Source organism: Eumetopias jubatus, unplaced genomic scaffold (genome assembly GCF_037043125.1).
Source record: "Eumetopias jubatus isolate StellerSeaLion01/CBP00866 unplaced genomic scaffold, mEumJub1_p1.0 scaffold_1, whole genome shotgun sequence".
Taxonomy (NCBI): Eukaryota; Metazoa; Chordata; class Mammalia; order Carnivora; family Otariidae; genus Eumetopias; species Eumetopias jubatus.
The window spans coordinates 212,246,263-212,260,430 of record NW_028274807.1 but is presented as its reverse complement, the minus strand read 5'-3'; the positions used below and the strand labels follow the sequence as shown (position 1 = coordinate 212,260,430).

At 44.0% G+C, this 14,168-nt stretch overlaps 1 protein-coding gene across 3 annotated transcripts in view; it reads left to right on the top strand.

Annotated features, from left to right (window-relative positions):
• The window catches only part of INSR (insulin receptor), a 128,323-nt gene extending 122,766 nt beyond the window's left edge, over positions 1-5,557 (top strand). For all 3 annotated transcript variants that reach the window (XM_028093217.2, XM_028093216.2, XM_028093218.2), the window contains one exon: positions 482-5,557. In XM_028093217.2, coding sequence (XP_027949018.1) covers positions 482-836 — 355 coding nt within the window. In that variant the 3' untranslated portion in view covers positions 837-5,557. The remainder of the gene's footprint in view (positions 1-481) is intronic.
• The last annotated feature ends 8,611 nt before the right edge of the window (positions 5,558-14,168 follow it).

Here is a 14,168-nt window from a genome sequence, read left to right as displayed (position 1 = left end):
CAGGATGGCTGCTCAGAGCTGGCCCTCTAGGTTCAGTCCACTCAGCTGCCCCATCAGGCCTCAAGCATCTCAGCCCTGAAGGATCTTTGACCCTAGAAAGATTGCTCCTTGGCACAGGGAAGCCTTTCAGGCAGCCCCAGTAGGAATTAAACTTTATGAAATGCACCAAATGGGAGGAAAAAAAAATCAGGAATGTATAAAATGATCAACCTTGTCCAGCATGTAGGTGCATCAAGAGGGGCCCTTCTTGATCTGGGCTGGGAATGAGGCAGCCCCTTTGGCTCTCTTTCCAAAACCATTTTTTTTTTTTTAAGCACCGGTAGAAATCCCATTTCTGTCTTGACCGTTGCCCATGCTGGTGGCCGCTCTCTGAAATTGGCACTTGTCATCGTGGGTGTGGGCCGCAGGGGAGGGGGCTGGTTGGGAACTGCTCGGCTGGTTGCCCCCGGACCCATTCCTGACGTGTCCCTCTGTCCTGCAGCACCGACCTGATGCGTATGTGCTGGCAGTTCAATCCCAAGATGCGGCCCACCTTCCTAGAGATCGTCGAACTGCTCAAGGACGACCTGCACCCCAGCTTTCCAGAAGTTTCCTTCTTCCACAGCGAGGAGAACAAGGCGCCTGAGAGCGAGGAGCTGGAGATGGAGTTCGAGGACATGGAGAGTGTCCCCCTGGATCGGGCCTCACACTCTCAGAGGGAGGAGGCCGGGGGCCGGGATGGAGGGTCCTCGCTGGGCCTAAAACGGAACTACGAGGAGCACATCCCCTACACCCACATGAACGGGGGCAAGAAAAATGGACGGATTCTGACTCTGCCGAGGTCAAATCCTTCCTAACAGCGCCTGTTTTGGGGAGGGGTTCCCATCTTCACTTTCCTCTGGTTTGAAGGCCTCCAGAAAACTCAGGATTCTGCTATGAATCTGCCACAGTGTCAAACGGAGCTCAGAGATCATAACTATCCATTGATGTTCATCTATGACTTAAAAACACGTGTATCTGATTGCCAATTTGACGAGCTGTCAGAGAATTGAACTGTGACCCTAGAGGAGAAGGGGTTTCCTCAGCTGCTGTCCTTGTAGGCAACTGCGGTTTTAAGCCAGGATGTTACTGTTTTGTTTTTTTTTTTTCCAGTAGATTGAGAGCAAGCACCTGTTTTTACAGATCTTCTTTTTTTTCCTTCCTGGTGTCTGAGCTACAGTATAAAGCATAAAACTTGTTTGTGGAACAAAAGTTTGAAAGAAAGAAAAAAACAAAACGAAAACAAAAACACAACCCTGTTCCAGTAGAATTTCAGGCTTTCCGGAGTGGGCTTCAGGAAGGTTTTTTTTTCTCATCCAGGCTGAAGGATTTTTTTTTTTCTTCACAAAATCAGTTCCTCAAATTGACCAATAGCTGCTGCTTTTATACTTTTGATAAGGATCTGCAGTCTCAGCGTGTGGCTCACGTGTGTCCGCGTGTGTGTGTGTGTGTGTGTGTGTGTGTGTGTGTGTATGTCCAGGGTAGACAGGGCTGGTCAGTTTGTGTGTGTGCGTGCGCGCGCAAAGCGTTCGTGCCGAGTTGACGCTTTGGGGGTCGGCTCATGAAGGTTCTGCTCTTCCTGAGCTCCTGATCCTTCCATCTCCTTCCTTCTTATTTACTGGGAGACTGTGCCCTCCACGGATTCTTCTGCCCCAAGCCTAGTCTCAGGAGTCTTTTCTCCCATAACTTTGGTGAAAAATGTTTTCCAGGAGCCAAGGGAGTAGTTTGGAGTGATAGTGGATCTTTTCAAGACCAAACAAAGCTAGGACAGAAAAAAGATAAAAAGAAGAAGAAGAAAAAAAAAAAAAAGAACTGAGATGATTAAGAGTTTTGAGAATATATTTGTGACATATTTAATTTTTTTAAAACTCTCCAACGTCAGCCTCATAAGTTATTAATTGTTTCCCGGGGTTGGGGGAGGGCTTGTGGGTTGGTCTGCCTGTGTGCAGAGGGGGAGTGAGGCACCAGTCGCTGATTTGTTTGGTCTTAAAGGCATCCACTTTTCTGGGAATAAAGCCACATTAGCTGCTGACCCTTTTGGACATGATGAGGCCACGCTGAGGGTGTGGGCAATTGGGTTTGGTGGATGGTTTGGTTTCTGCTTGGGGAAGCTGATAGCCACCTGGAGCTGAGTCCCACCTTCAGACACACTTGTGGCTCTTGGATCTGTTGGTTACTTGTGTGTACCTCGCACGCTTCCTCAATTGGGTGTGCACATACCACAACAGAATCAGACCCCAAAGGGCGACAGCCCAGATGGACTTTGAGAACACTAAGCAATATGAAGCGAGATGCACCTGTCGGTCCCTTCCACCCTCAGGGCATCCAACTGTCCTCAGAGTTGACCTCCCAGAAGCTGCTCTGTGCCCAGTGACCTCAGCTGGGCCAGGTGTGGGGCCTGAGCAGAACTCTCAGGTGCTTATGATGTTGCAGTCCCCAAGAAAGTAGAGTCTGGAGGAGAAACCGCTAAGGACCTTCACGCCACCAAGAACTTCTGAATGGGCGTGAATCCAGTTTCTTCCCTTTGGGGAAAAAAATCACAGCTGCTCAAATAAAGAACATGGTGAACTCATTACTTCAGTTCATCAAAATCATCACCCACGGGTTATCCCTGAGAGCATTTTCTCATGAGTTTTTGATTGCTTCCTTCTCCTCTTAAAAGTTGTGGGCTTAAGAACAGGATAGAGATAATGGCGACCTCTGAACCTTCTCAATTCTTGGTTAAGAACACAGGTAGACACAAATCCCAATTGCCTATTACTATCTTATTTATATGATTTGAGAAATTACAGCACATGAAATATTTCTGGGGAGCCTCAATGATTGGGTACAAGGAACAAGCGTACAGAAATTATTTTCACCAAATTTATTTTGTACATATAAGAGGGTCTGTACGTAAATTAAGAACACATAGATCTAGGTATTTTGTTCTTTTCATAGTAAATTTGTAGTGGCCATATACGACACTAGCAACAATTTTCACATTTTTCTAATTCAGAAAGGTTTTCTTATATTAGGGGAAAATTATTTATTTTAATATATAAAAATCACTGTAAAAATCACTTTCGTAAAAAATGGAGTGCATGTAAATTTTTATCAAAGAAAAATAAACAGGTGAATGTGGGGTAATGATTTTTTTTTTTTCCAGCACAGTCTACCTCAGTGTATCATTAGGATGTGGTTCAATAATGGACATCTTTGAGACTTCAGAATTCTGCCTGGATCCAATCTGAATCAGGGAAAATCTGTATCAGCTGATTCCAAATGCCAGGGACCAGTAAGAATTTTGAGGGAGGGAGTTGGGATAAAGTGTGGCTTTCGTGTGAGCATGGATCCTTTTTCTGGCTGATAATCTTCTCTGAATTCAATCCCCCTCCACTTTGTTTTGATCCTCCATCCATTGCCACCATGCTCCCAGACATGAACTAAATTTCAGGCCGTCGTGATGTATCTGATGTGTGGAGTGCCCAGGCCTGAGCTACCTTCTTTTGGTGGGGAGAGGCTACTCCCTCTCCCGCTGGGGGCAAAGCCAGCATCCCCGCTGTCCCACTGCAGCCCCCTGAAGTGAGCATCGAGGTGCCTTGGCTCTCCATGGCCTGTTCCCAACTCCTTTTAAGCCCAGATGCTTTTTGGGAGTGAAACGAATTGCACTTGTGGGCACCTCACATGCAAACACCCGATGTAGCATTTCTATTCTCCAAGTGGAAAGGGGGACTGTTGAAAAATTCCAATCCAAAACACACCAGCATGCTGAGTGTATTTTTTAGTAACAAAACCTTGGACCCCTGTGTCTGGTTGACCTCAGACTGATAACTGTTTGAACTTGTGGGGCTTTGAGAACCCATTTGTAAGTCTGGGAAGGGCCAGCAGGGCTGTTGTCATACTCACCAAACCTCACTGCCCTTATACTTTTAGACACTGCCCCTGCGGGCTCATCTTTCTGTGCTTACCCTGGAGAGGTACAGTGGAGTGCTGGGCCCACCTGCACAAATGGGATTTCACCTATTGACTTCAGTTGTCTCTGCTACTGTGGTAAGAAGAGCAAGCAGCTGTTGGGTCACAAGCCTTTTTCATCACATAAAGTTGACTGTAGCAACTTTGGTCCTAGAAAGTCATGGTTGCCCTGGGGAGGGGGTTTATAGTGATGGGCTATACTGGGGGGGCTTGTAGTGATGGGCTATAAAAAAAGCAACAAAGCCAGCTTAGGTTGACACTTTTAGTTGTTTGCTTTTAAAGATGTCTCATTATTATTAAAACCCTTTTTATTAATGTGGCCTAATCCACATAGTAGTTTCTTCTTCCGGGAGGGGAATAGCGAGCACATTACTTTCTCCCAGGACCAGTGATGTCAAACACACTTCTGGAAATGTCTGTATTCTGGGAGCTATCCTTGGTGCTTTCCTGTTATTTCAAGCTAGTAGGGAGAGATGCTGCTGGTTCTCTTGGAGAGATGTTGAGCACAACAGAGAAAGTGTGGGAAACGATGCAAGTGTCTGCACATACAATCCTGTGACTGTTGGAGACTGCTGCCAATTGATGGACAAATCTTCCAAAATCTCCCACAGAGCAGACAATCTGCCACAAAATGTGCTTGTTGGGTTGGGAGGTGTTCATTTGTAGCTGTCAAAACAGTGGGCAGTGAGCAGCATTGCCATCAGAGCATGGCCCATGCTAGTCATCTGGGTAGGTGATGGATGTGTTGTAGTCCCAGGGACAGTCATTTTTCTACTTCATGGTGACTGGAAGTTTGGTGTTCAATGTCTTCTGGATACCACTTGGCGAGTCCTTGACACCTCAGGCTCTTCAGAAATTATGGTTTTGTTGGGGGTAGGGAACAGGGAAATGCTGATTGTATATAAATGGTGCACATAGAATGGTGTCCCTTCAGAAAGCCTTCCAGAATGTTCTTTAGAATATTGATTTCGATGGAAAGAACAAATGCTGATTTGTTCGTGTGTTTGAAAGAATGTGATGGACTTTCAGGGGCTACAACTGAAGGTGAATGTTTCCTTGGGGGGTCCCCCAGAAACAGAGGGAAACATTGACTTTTTGAGCTCATGGTCGCCTATACCAGTCAGGGCCAGAACCAACCTCCAGCTAAATTCTTATTTGGATATGGGCCCTAAAAGTCCTTGTTAAAAACCAGATCACGAATCTGAGGCTCTTGGTCCCCTTGGGAAGGAAGGAACAACTTCCAAGATGAGTGTGTGTCTATGCACACATTCAGGAATGACTTGTTTAGTCTTTCTACTTTGTGTGCCTGGGGGCGGTCTTGGCCCTGCCTGTCAGCAGCAGAAACTTCCCATCTGCTTTCAGCAGGCACAGGATCAAATGGGCCTCGGCTTATGTAGAAAACAACTCAGAAACACAAAACCCACCAAAAGCTCAATTATTTTTTCAATGTTTTCCTACAAGAGCCAAGTAGTGCCATGTACAGAATATGCCTTTTTTTTTTTTTGAATATTGAAATTGCTCTGCATGTAAAATATGGGATAATTACCTGTTTATATGAAAATTCTGAATAAATTATCTGAGAATAGTCTTGTTTTTGTGTGGTGTTTGAGTCACACTGTGACCTGTGGGGGATTGTGGCTATGGGGTGGGCTGTGTTAAGGGAAATCTGGAAGTTGTGAGGATCTGTTTTAAGAAGGAACAAACCTATGGGTTCTTCAGAAAAACGAAGCAGGAGATTAAATATTGTTTAAATCAGGGCTGATGATCTGCTGGTACATACCTGTACAGTTTAACTGGTGGTTTAAATATTGAACTATTTCCATACCAGTTGGTAAGTAACTGCTACCCCAAAGACCCCAGACCCTCCCATGATGCAAGCACTGAGAGGTTCACTCCAGGAATATGGGGGAATCTCCAGGATCTTACTCCATTCCACCATGCTGAAGACTTACATATTGAATACTTTTAATGTTATCCTGGCAGCATGGACCTGACCCCAAGGTGGGTGGTCAGTGGGGGACTACAGATTGGAAGAGGATTTTGAACAGCCTTGCATGAGCTATACACAGAATGTAGTGGGTAAGGAGTTAGACTTCCTGCCTTCAGCTCCCTGTGTGACTTTGAATGAGTCACATGACTTCATGTTAGTTGTTGCTGTGTAACAAACATCCTCAAGACTTTGTGGCTTAAAACAGCAAGCATTTATTTCTCACAGTTCTGTGTGTTGGCTGGGTGGATCTTCTGGTCACAGTCTCATCTATCCATCCATCTATCCATCTATCCACTCATCCACCCATTTACCCATCCATTCACCCATTCATCTGTCCATTTTTCTGTCCATTGGTCTGCCCATGTTTGCCGAACCATCCATCTGTCAAGCCATCCTTCTGCCTCTCCTTCCTCCCATCCCTCCTTTCCTCCCTCCCTCCCTCCCTCCCTCCCTTCTTTCCTTCCTTCCTTCTTTCTTCCTTCCCTCTTTCCATCCATCCATTCATTCAACCATCCATCTGTTTGTATACCCATCTGCCTATCCATCCGTTTATTCACCCACCTGTTCATCCATTCGGCCACTTACCTGTCTGTTCACCCATCTGTCCATCCATCCAAGACTCCTGGCCTTTGGTGAGAACCTGGGAAGGCTGAGGAAGCATGGTCTTTGGCTGGGCTTTATAGGCCACAGTTTTGCAACCAGAGGAGGAGCTCTGGCTGGGCTCTGGGTTGAAGTGGGGATGTGGGCGGTTGAAGTGCTCAGGGTTAGGAGCCACAAGTACAAGCTCTGGCCCTGACTCTGCATGACCATAGATGAGACAGTTGTCACCAGCACAGTGCACAAGTGGGAGGAAGCACATGAAAGCTTTGGTATCTCCCAAGTACTCCACAGAAGAGGGATGTGATACTCTTAACAGGGCTGACATGGTTAGCGGGTGGTCTAGACTATGTGTGATGAGGTTCATGTTTTCCGGCTCTTGGTCTCTAACCTTCTTGGATGCTGCTGACCCACCTCTTGGGGCATGGTTTCAACCCCATAAGGCTGACTGTGCTGCCTGAGTTTGTGCCCTCAAGGTGACTCACCCAGAGTCTCACACCTCAAGCACCTCTAGAAGCCCTTGTTGTAATCAGAACCACAGGTTGCCACTGCAGTAGATGCTGTGGTAGATCTAGTGGGTAGATCTATCACTGTGGTAGGTGTAGTGGGTGCTGTGGCAAGTACACCACTGTGGTTGCTGTGGTGGATTCACTGTAGTTGACACTGTAGTACACCATTTGGAACACCTCTTCAGAACCCAGATGCTCACTCTTCCAGCTGTCAGGGGCTGTTGTCTGCTGGGGGCTCACAGTGGAGTCCCTCTGCCAGCACTCTCCTAGGTTTAAGGGAGCTACTTTGTCCACAGTTATGCTCCCTTCCTTAGGGCAGCCACATCTGATGACTGGTTTGTGTGGGGTACGAAGCTCTGGCCCCTGTGCCTGTTAAGGGTTTGTGTCTCCCCCCAACCCTCTAAAAAAAGATACTGTTCAAATCCTAACCTCCAGTATCTCAGAATGCGACTTTCCTTGGAAATAAGGTCACTGTAGATGGAATTAGTTAGGGTGAAGTCATGCTGGAGTAGGATGGGCCCCTGATCTGATATGACCGGTGTCCTTATAAAAGGGGAAAGTTGGACACAGGCACACAGGGAGAATGCCATGTGAAGACAAAGGCAGAAACTGGGACAACACACCTACAAGCTAAGGTGTGGACAAGGAGCCGAAGATTTCCAGGGAACCACCAGGACCTTGAAGAGAAGCAAGGGACAGATTCTCCCTCACAACCTCAGAAGGAACCAACCCTGCTGACACCTTGATCTTGGACTTCCAGCCCCAGAACTGTGGGAGAATACATTTCTGTTGTTTAAGGCCCCCGGTCCGTTGTCCTTCAGTACAGCAGCCCTACTAAGCCACTGCAATGTGGGACAACTCTGAAGAACCACCACAGTTAGAGTGCTCCCTGTGGGATCAGGGAAGGTTTTGGTTGCAGATGCACTGCAGTGTGATTTTCCCCTCTGCTCAGACCCACTTCCCTCCCTTATGGATGCTGATCCCCAGTTACCCCTGATAAAACTCCCCCATGTAAATAAACTAAACCCTTATCTCTATTTGTTGCTGTTAACAAACACTCCAGTGCTTAGTGGCTTAAAACAACAAACAGCTGTTACTTCTCACCATTCCATAAGCCAGGCCAGCACTTACTTAAATCCAGGCTTCTGTGTCTAACCTCTTGGGTCAGCCAATGGCTTGGCTGGACTGGATGATTCAGGATGGTTTCACTCATCTGTCTGATGATGGCAGGCTAACAGATCTCAGAGTTTTTCCCTTAGGGAACCCAATCTACCACACCACAGTTGTTAGGACCTTAGGGAGGCTCTCATTGACAGCGTTAGAAAATGAATCAGAGAGGACAGTGAACTCTCAAAGGTCACACAGCAAGTTGCTTTGTTTCACGGTGCTCTGGTTGATGGACCTACAGGTACATTTGGCATTCCAGCATTAAGGAGAAACAAGGAGCTGAGGTTTCTTTTCTTTTTTAAAGATTTTATTTATTTATTTGAGAGAGAGAGAGGAAAAGAGAAAGAGAGGGTGAGTGGGAGGGAGAGAGAATCTGAAGCAGACTCCATGCTGAGTGCACAGCTGGATGTGGGGCTTGATCTCAAGATCATGAGACCATGACCTGAGCTGAAACCAAGAGTCAGATGCCCCCCCTTGTGAGGTTTCTTTTTTTTTTATTTTTTATTGTTATGTTAATCACCATATATTACATCATTTGTTTTCGATGTAGTGTTCCATGATTCATTATTTGTTCATAACACCCAGTGCTCCATGCAGAATGTGCCCTCTTTAATACCCATCACCAGGCTAACCCATCCCCCTACTCTCCTACCCTCTAGAACCCTCAGTTTGTTTTCAGAGTCCATCATCTCTCATCGTTCGTCTCCCCCTCTGACTTATTCCCCTTCATTCTTCTTCTCCTGCTATCTTCTTCTTTTTCTTTTTTCTTAAAATATGTTGCATTATTTGTTTCAGAAGTACAGATCTGTGATTCAACAGTCTTGCACAATTCACAGCGCTCACCGTAGCACATACCCTCCCCAATATATATCACCCAGCCACCCCATCCCTCCCACCCCCGACCACTCCAGTAACACTCAGTTTGTTCCTGAGATTAAGAATTCCTCATATCAGTGAGGTCATATGATACACGTCTTTCTCTGATTGACTTATTTCACTAAGCATAACACCCTCCAGTTCCATCCACGTCGTTACAAATGGCAAGATCTCATTCCTTTTGATGGCTGCATAATATTCCATTGTGTATATATACCACCTCTTCTTTATCCATTCATCTGTCGATGGACATCGTGGCTCTTTCCACAGTTTGGCTATGTGGACATTGCTGCTATAACCATTGGGGTGCACGTACCCCTTCGGGTCCCTACATTTGTATCTTTGGGGTAAATACCCAGTAGTGCAATTGCTGGATCGAATGGTAGCTCTAATTTCAACTGTTTGAGGAATCTCCTTACTGTTTTCCAGAGGGGTTGCACCAGCTTGCATTCCCACCAACAGTGTAGGAGGGTTCCCCTTTCTCCACATCCCCGCCAACATCTGTCGTTCCCTGACTTGTTAATTTTAGCCATTCTGACGGGTGTGAGGTGGTATCTCATGGAGGTTTTGATTTGGATTTCCCTGATGCCGAGCGATGTTGAGCACTTTTTCATGTGCCTCTTGGCCATTTGGATGTCTTCTTTGGAAAAATGTCTGTTCATGTCTTCTGCCCATTTCTTGATTGGATTATTTGTTCTTTGGGTGTTGAGTTTGATAAGTTCTTTATAGATTTTGGATACTAGCCCTTTATCTGATATGTCATTTGCAAATATTTTCTCCCATTCTGTCGGTTGTCTTTTGGTTTTGTGGACTGTTCCTTTTGCTGTGCAAAAGCTTTTTATCTTGATGAAATCCCAATAGTTCATTTTTGCCCTGGCTTCCCGTGCCTTTGGCGATGTTTCTAGGAAGAAGTTGCTGCGGCTGAGGTCGAAGAGGTTGCTACCTGTGTTCTCCTTTAGGATTTTGAGGGACTCCTGTCTCACGTTTAGGTCTTTCAACCATTTGGAGTCTATTTTTGTGTGTGGTGTAAGGAAATGGTCCAGTTTCATTCTTCTGCATGTGGCTGTCCAATTTTCCCAACACCATTTGTTGAAGAGTCTGTCTTTTTGCCATTGGACATTCTTTCCTGCTTTGTCAAAGATAAGTTGACCATAGAGTTGAGGGTCCATTTCTGGGCTCTCGATTCTGTTCCATTGATCGATGTGTCTGTTTTTGTGCCAGTACCATACTGTCTTGATGATGACAGCTTTGTAATAGAGCTGGAAGTCCGGAATTGTGATGCCGCCAGCTTTGCTTTTCTTTTTCAGTATTCCTCTGGCTATTCGGGGTCTCTTCTGGTTCCATACAAATTTTAGGATTCTTTGTTCCATTTCTTTGAAAAAAGTAGATGGTATTTTGATGGGGATTGCATTGAATGTGTAGATTGCTCTAGGTAGCATTGACATCTTCACAATGTTGGTTCTCCCAATCCATGAGCATGGAACGTTTTTCCATTTCTTTGTGTCTTCTTCAATTTCTTTCCTGAGTATTTTATAGTTTCTGAGTACAGATCCTTTGCCTCTTTGGTTAAATTTATTCCTAGGTATCTTATGGTTTTGGGTGCAATTGTGAATGGGATAGACTCCTTGATTTGTCTCTCTTCTGTCTTATTGTTGGTGTATAGGAATGCCACTGATTTCTGTGCATTGATTTTATAGCCTGCTACTTGACTGAATTCTTGTATGAGTTCTAGGAGTTTTGGGGTGGAGTCTTTTGGGTTTTCCACATAAAGTATCATATCATCTGCAAAGAGTGAGAGTTTGACTTCCTCTTTGCCGATTTGGATGCCTTTGATTTCTTTTTGTTGTCTGATTGCTGTGGCTAGGACTTCTAATACTATGTTGAATAGCAGTGGTGAGAGTGGACATCCCTGCCGCGTTCCTGACCTTAGGGGAAAAGCTCTCAGCCTTTCCCCATTGAGAATGATATTCGCTGTAGGTTTTTCATAGATGGCTTTTATGATATTGAGGTATGTACCCTCTATCCCTATACTCTGAAGAGTTTTGATCAAGAAAGGATGCTGTACTTTGTCAAATGCTTTTTCTGCATCTATTGAGAGGATCATATGATTCTTGTTCTTTCTTTTGTTAATGTATTGTATCACGTTGATTGATTTGCGGATGTTGAACCAGCCTTGCAGCCCAGGGATAAATCCCACTTGGTCGTGGTGAATAATCCTTTTAATGTACTGTTGGATCCTATTGGCTAGTATTTTGGTGAGAATTTTTGCATCCATGTTCATCAAGGATATTGGTCTGTAATTCTCCTTTTTGATGGGATCTTTGGTTTTGGGATCAAGGTAATGGTGCCCTCATAAAATGAAATTGGAAGTTTTCCTTCCATTTCTATTTTTTGGAACAGTTTCAGGAGAATAGGTATTAATTCTTCTTTAAAGGTCTGATAGAATTCCCCTGGGAAGCCATCTGGCCCTGGGCTTTTGTTTCTTGGGAGATTTTTGATGACTGCTTCAATTTCCTTAGTGGTTATAGGTCAGTTCAGGTTTTCTATTTCTTCCTGGTTCAGTTTTGGTAGTTGCTACATCTCTAGGAATGCACCCATTTCTTCCAGATTATCTAATTTGCTGGCATAGAGTTGCTCATAATATGTTCTTAGAATTGTTTGTATTTCTTTGGTGTTGGTTGTGATCTCTCCTCTTTCATTTATGATTTTGTTGATTTGGGTCATTTCTCTTTTCTTTTTGATCAGTCTGGCCAGGGGTTTATCAATCTTGTTAATTCTTTCAAAGAACCAGCTCCTAGTTTCGTTGATCTGTTCTACTGTTCTTTTGGTTTCTAGTTCATTGATTTCTGCTCTGATCTTTATGATTTCTCTTCTCCTGCTGGGTTTAGGCTTTCTTTGCTGTTCTTTCTCCAGCTCCTTTAGGTGTAGGGTTAGGTTGTGTATTTGAGACCTTTCTTGTTTCTTGAGAAAGGCTTGTATTGCTATATACTTTCCTCTCAGGACTGCCTTTGCTGTATCCCAAAGATTTTGGACAGTTGTGTTTTCATTTTCATTGGTTTCCATGAATTTTTTTAATTCTTCTTTAATTTCCTGGTTGACCCATTCATTCTTTAGTAGGATGCTCTTTAGCCTCCATGTATTTGAGTTCTTTCCGACTTTCCTCTTGTGTTTGAGTTCTAGTTTCAAAGCATTGTGGTCTGAAAATATGCAGGGAATGAGCCCAATCTTTTGGTACCGGTTGAGACCTGATTTGTGACCTAGGATGTGATCAATTCTGGAGAATGTTCCATGGGCACTAGAGAAGAATGTGTATTCCGTTGCTTTGGGATGGAACGTTCTGAATATGTCTGTGAAGTCCATTTGGTCCAGTGTCTCATTTAAAGTCTTTATTTCCTTGTTGATCTTTTGCTTAGATGATCTGTCCATTTCAGTCAGGGGGGTGTTAAAGTCCCCCACTATTATTGTATTGTTGTCAATGTGTTTCTTTGCTTTTGTTATTAATTGCCTTATATAATTGGCTGCTCCCATGTTCGGGGCATAGATATTTACAATTGTTAGATCTTCTTGTTGGATAGACCCTTTCAGTAAGATATAGTGTCCTTCCTCATCTCTTATTACAGTCTTTGTTTTAAAATCTAGTTCATCTGATAGAAGGATTGCCACCCCAGCTTTCTTTTGGTGTCCATTAGCATGGTAAATGGTTTTCCACCCCCTCACTTTCAATCTGGGGGTGTCTTTGGGTCTAAAATGAGTCTCTTGCAGACAGCATATGGATGGGTCTTGTTTTTTAATCCAATCTGATAGCCTGTGTCTTTTGATTGGGGCATTTAGCCCATTTACATTCAGGGTAACTATTGAAAGGTATGAATTTAGTGCCATTGTATTGCCTGTAAGGTGACTGTTACTGTGTATTGTCTGTGTTCCTTTCTGATCTATGCTGCTTTTAGGCTCTCTCTTTGCTTAGAGGACCCCTTTCAATATTTCTTGGAGGGCTGGTTTCGTGTTTGCAAATTCCTTTTGTTTTTGTTGGTCCTGGAAGCTTTTTATCTCTCCTTCTATTTTCAATGTTAGCCTAGCTGGATATAGTATTCTTGGCTGCATATTTTTTTCGTTTAGTGCTTGAAAATATCTTGCCAGTCCTTTCTGGCCTGCCAGGTCTCTGTGGATAGGTCTGTTGCCAATCTAATGTTTCTACCATTGTAGGTTACATATCTCTTCTCCCGAGCTGCTTTCAGGATTTTCTCTTTGTCTCTGAGACTCGTAAGTTTTACTATTAGATGTCGGGGTGTTGACCTATTATTATTGATTTTGAGAGGGGTTCTCTGTGCCTCCTGGATTTTGATGCCTGTTTCCTTCCTCACATTAGGGAAGTTCTCTGCTATTATTTGCTCCAATATACCTTCTGCCCCTCTCTCTCTTTCTTCTTCTTCTGGGATCCCAATTATTCTAATGTTTCGTCTTATCATATCACTTATCTCTCGAATTCTGCCCTCGTGATCCTGTAGTGGTTTCTCCCTCTTTTTCTCAGCCTCTTTATTTTCCATCATTTGGTCTTCTATATCACTGATTCTCTCTTCTGCCTCATTTATCCTAGCAGTTAGTGCCCCCATTTTTGATTGCACCTCATCAATAGCCTTTTTGATTTCGACTTGGTTAGATTTTAGTTCTTTTATTTCTCCAGAAAGGGTTTCTCTAATAACTTCCACGCTTTTTTCAAGCCCAGCTAGTATCTTTAAAGTCATGATTCTGAACTCTAGGTCCGACATCGTACTAATGTCCGTATTGAGTAGGTCCCTGGCTGACGGTACTACCTCTTGTTCTTTTTCCTGAGGTGATTTTTTTCGTCTTGTCATTTTGTCCAGAGGAGAATAGATGAATGAGAGAACAAAATGCTAACAGGTTTACAACGTCCCCAGCAAATATACTGTATACAAATCAGAAAAGACCTGAAACCAGGGGAAAAGAAAGGGAAAGAAAGAAAAAAGAAAGAGAAAAAAAAAGAAAAAAAGATAAAAACAAAACCAGAACAATACAAAAAAAGCAGAATGTGATCAAAT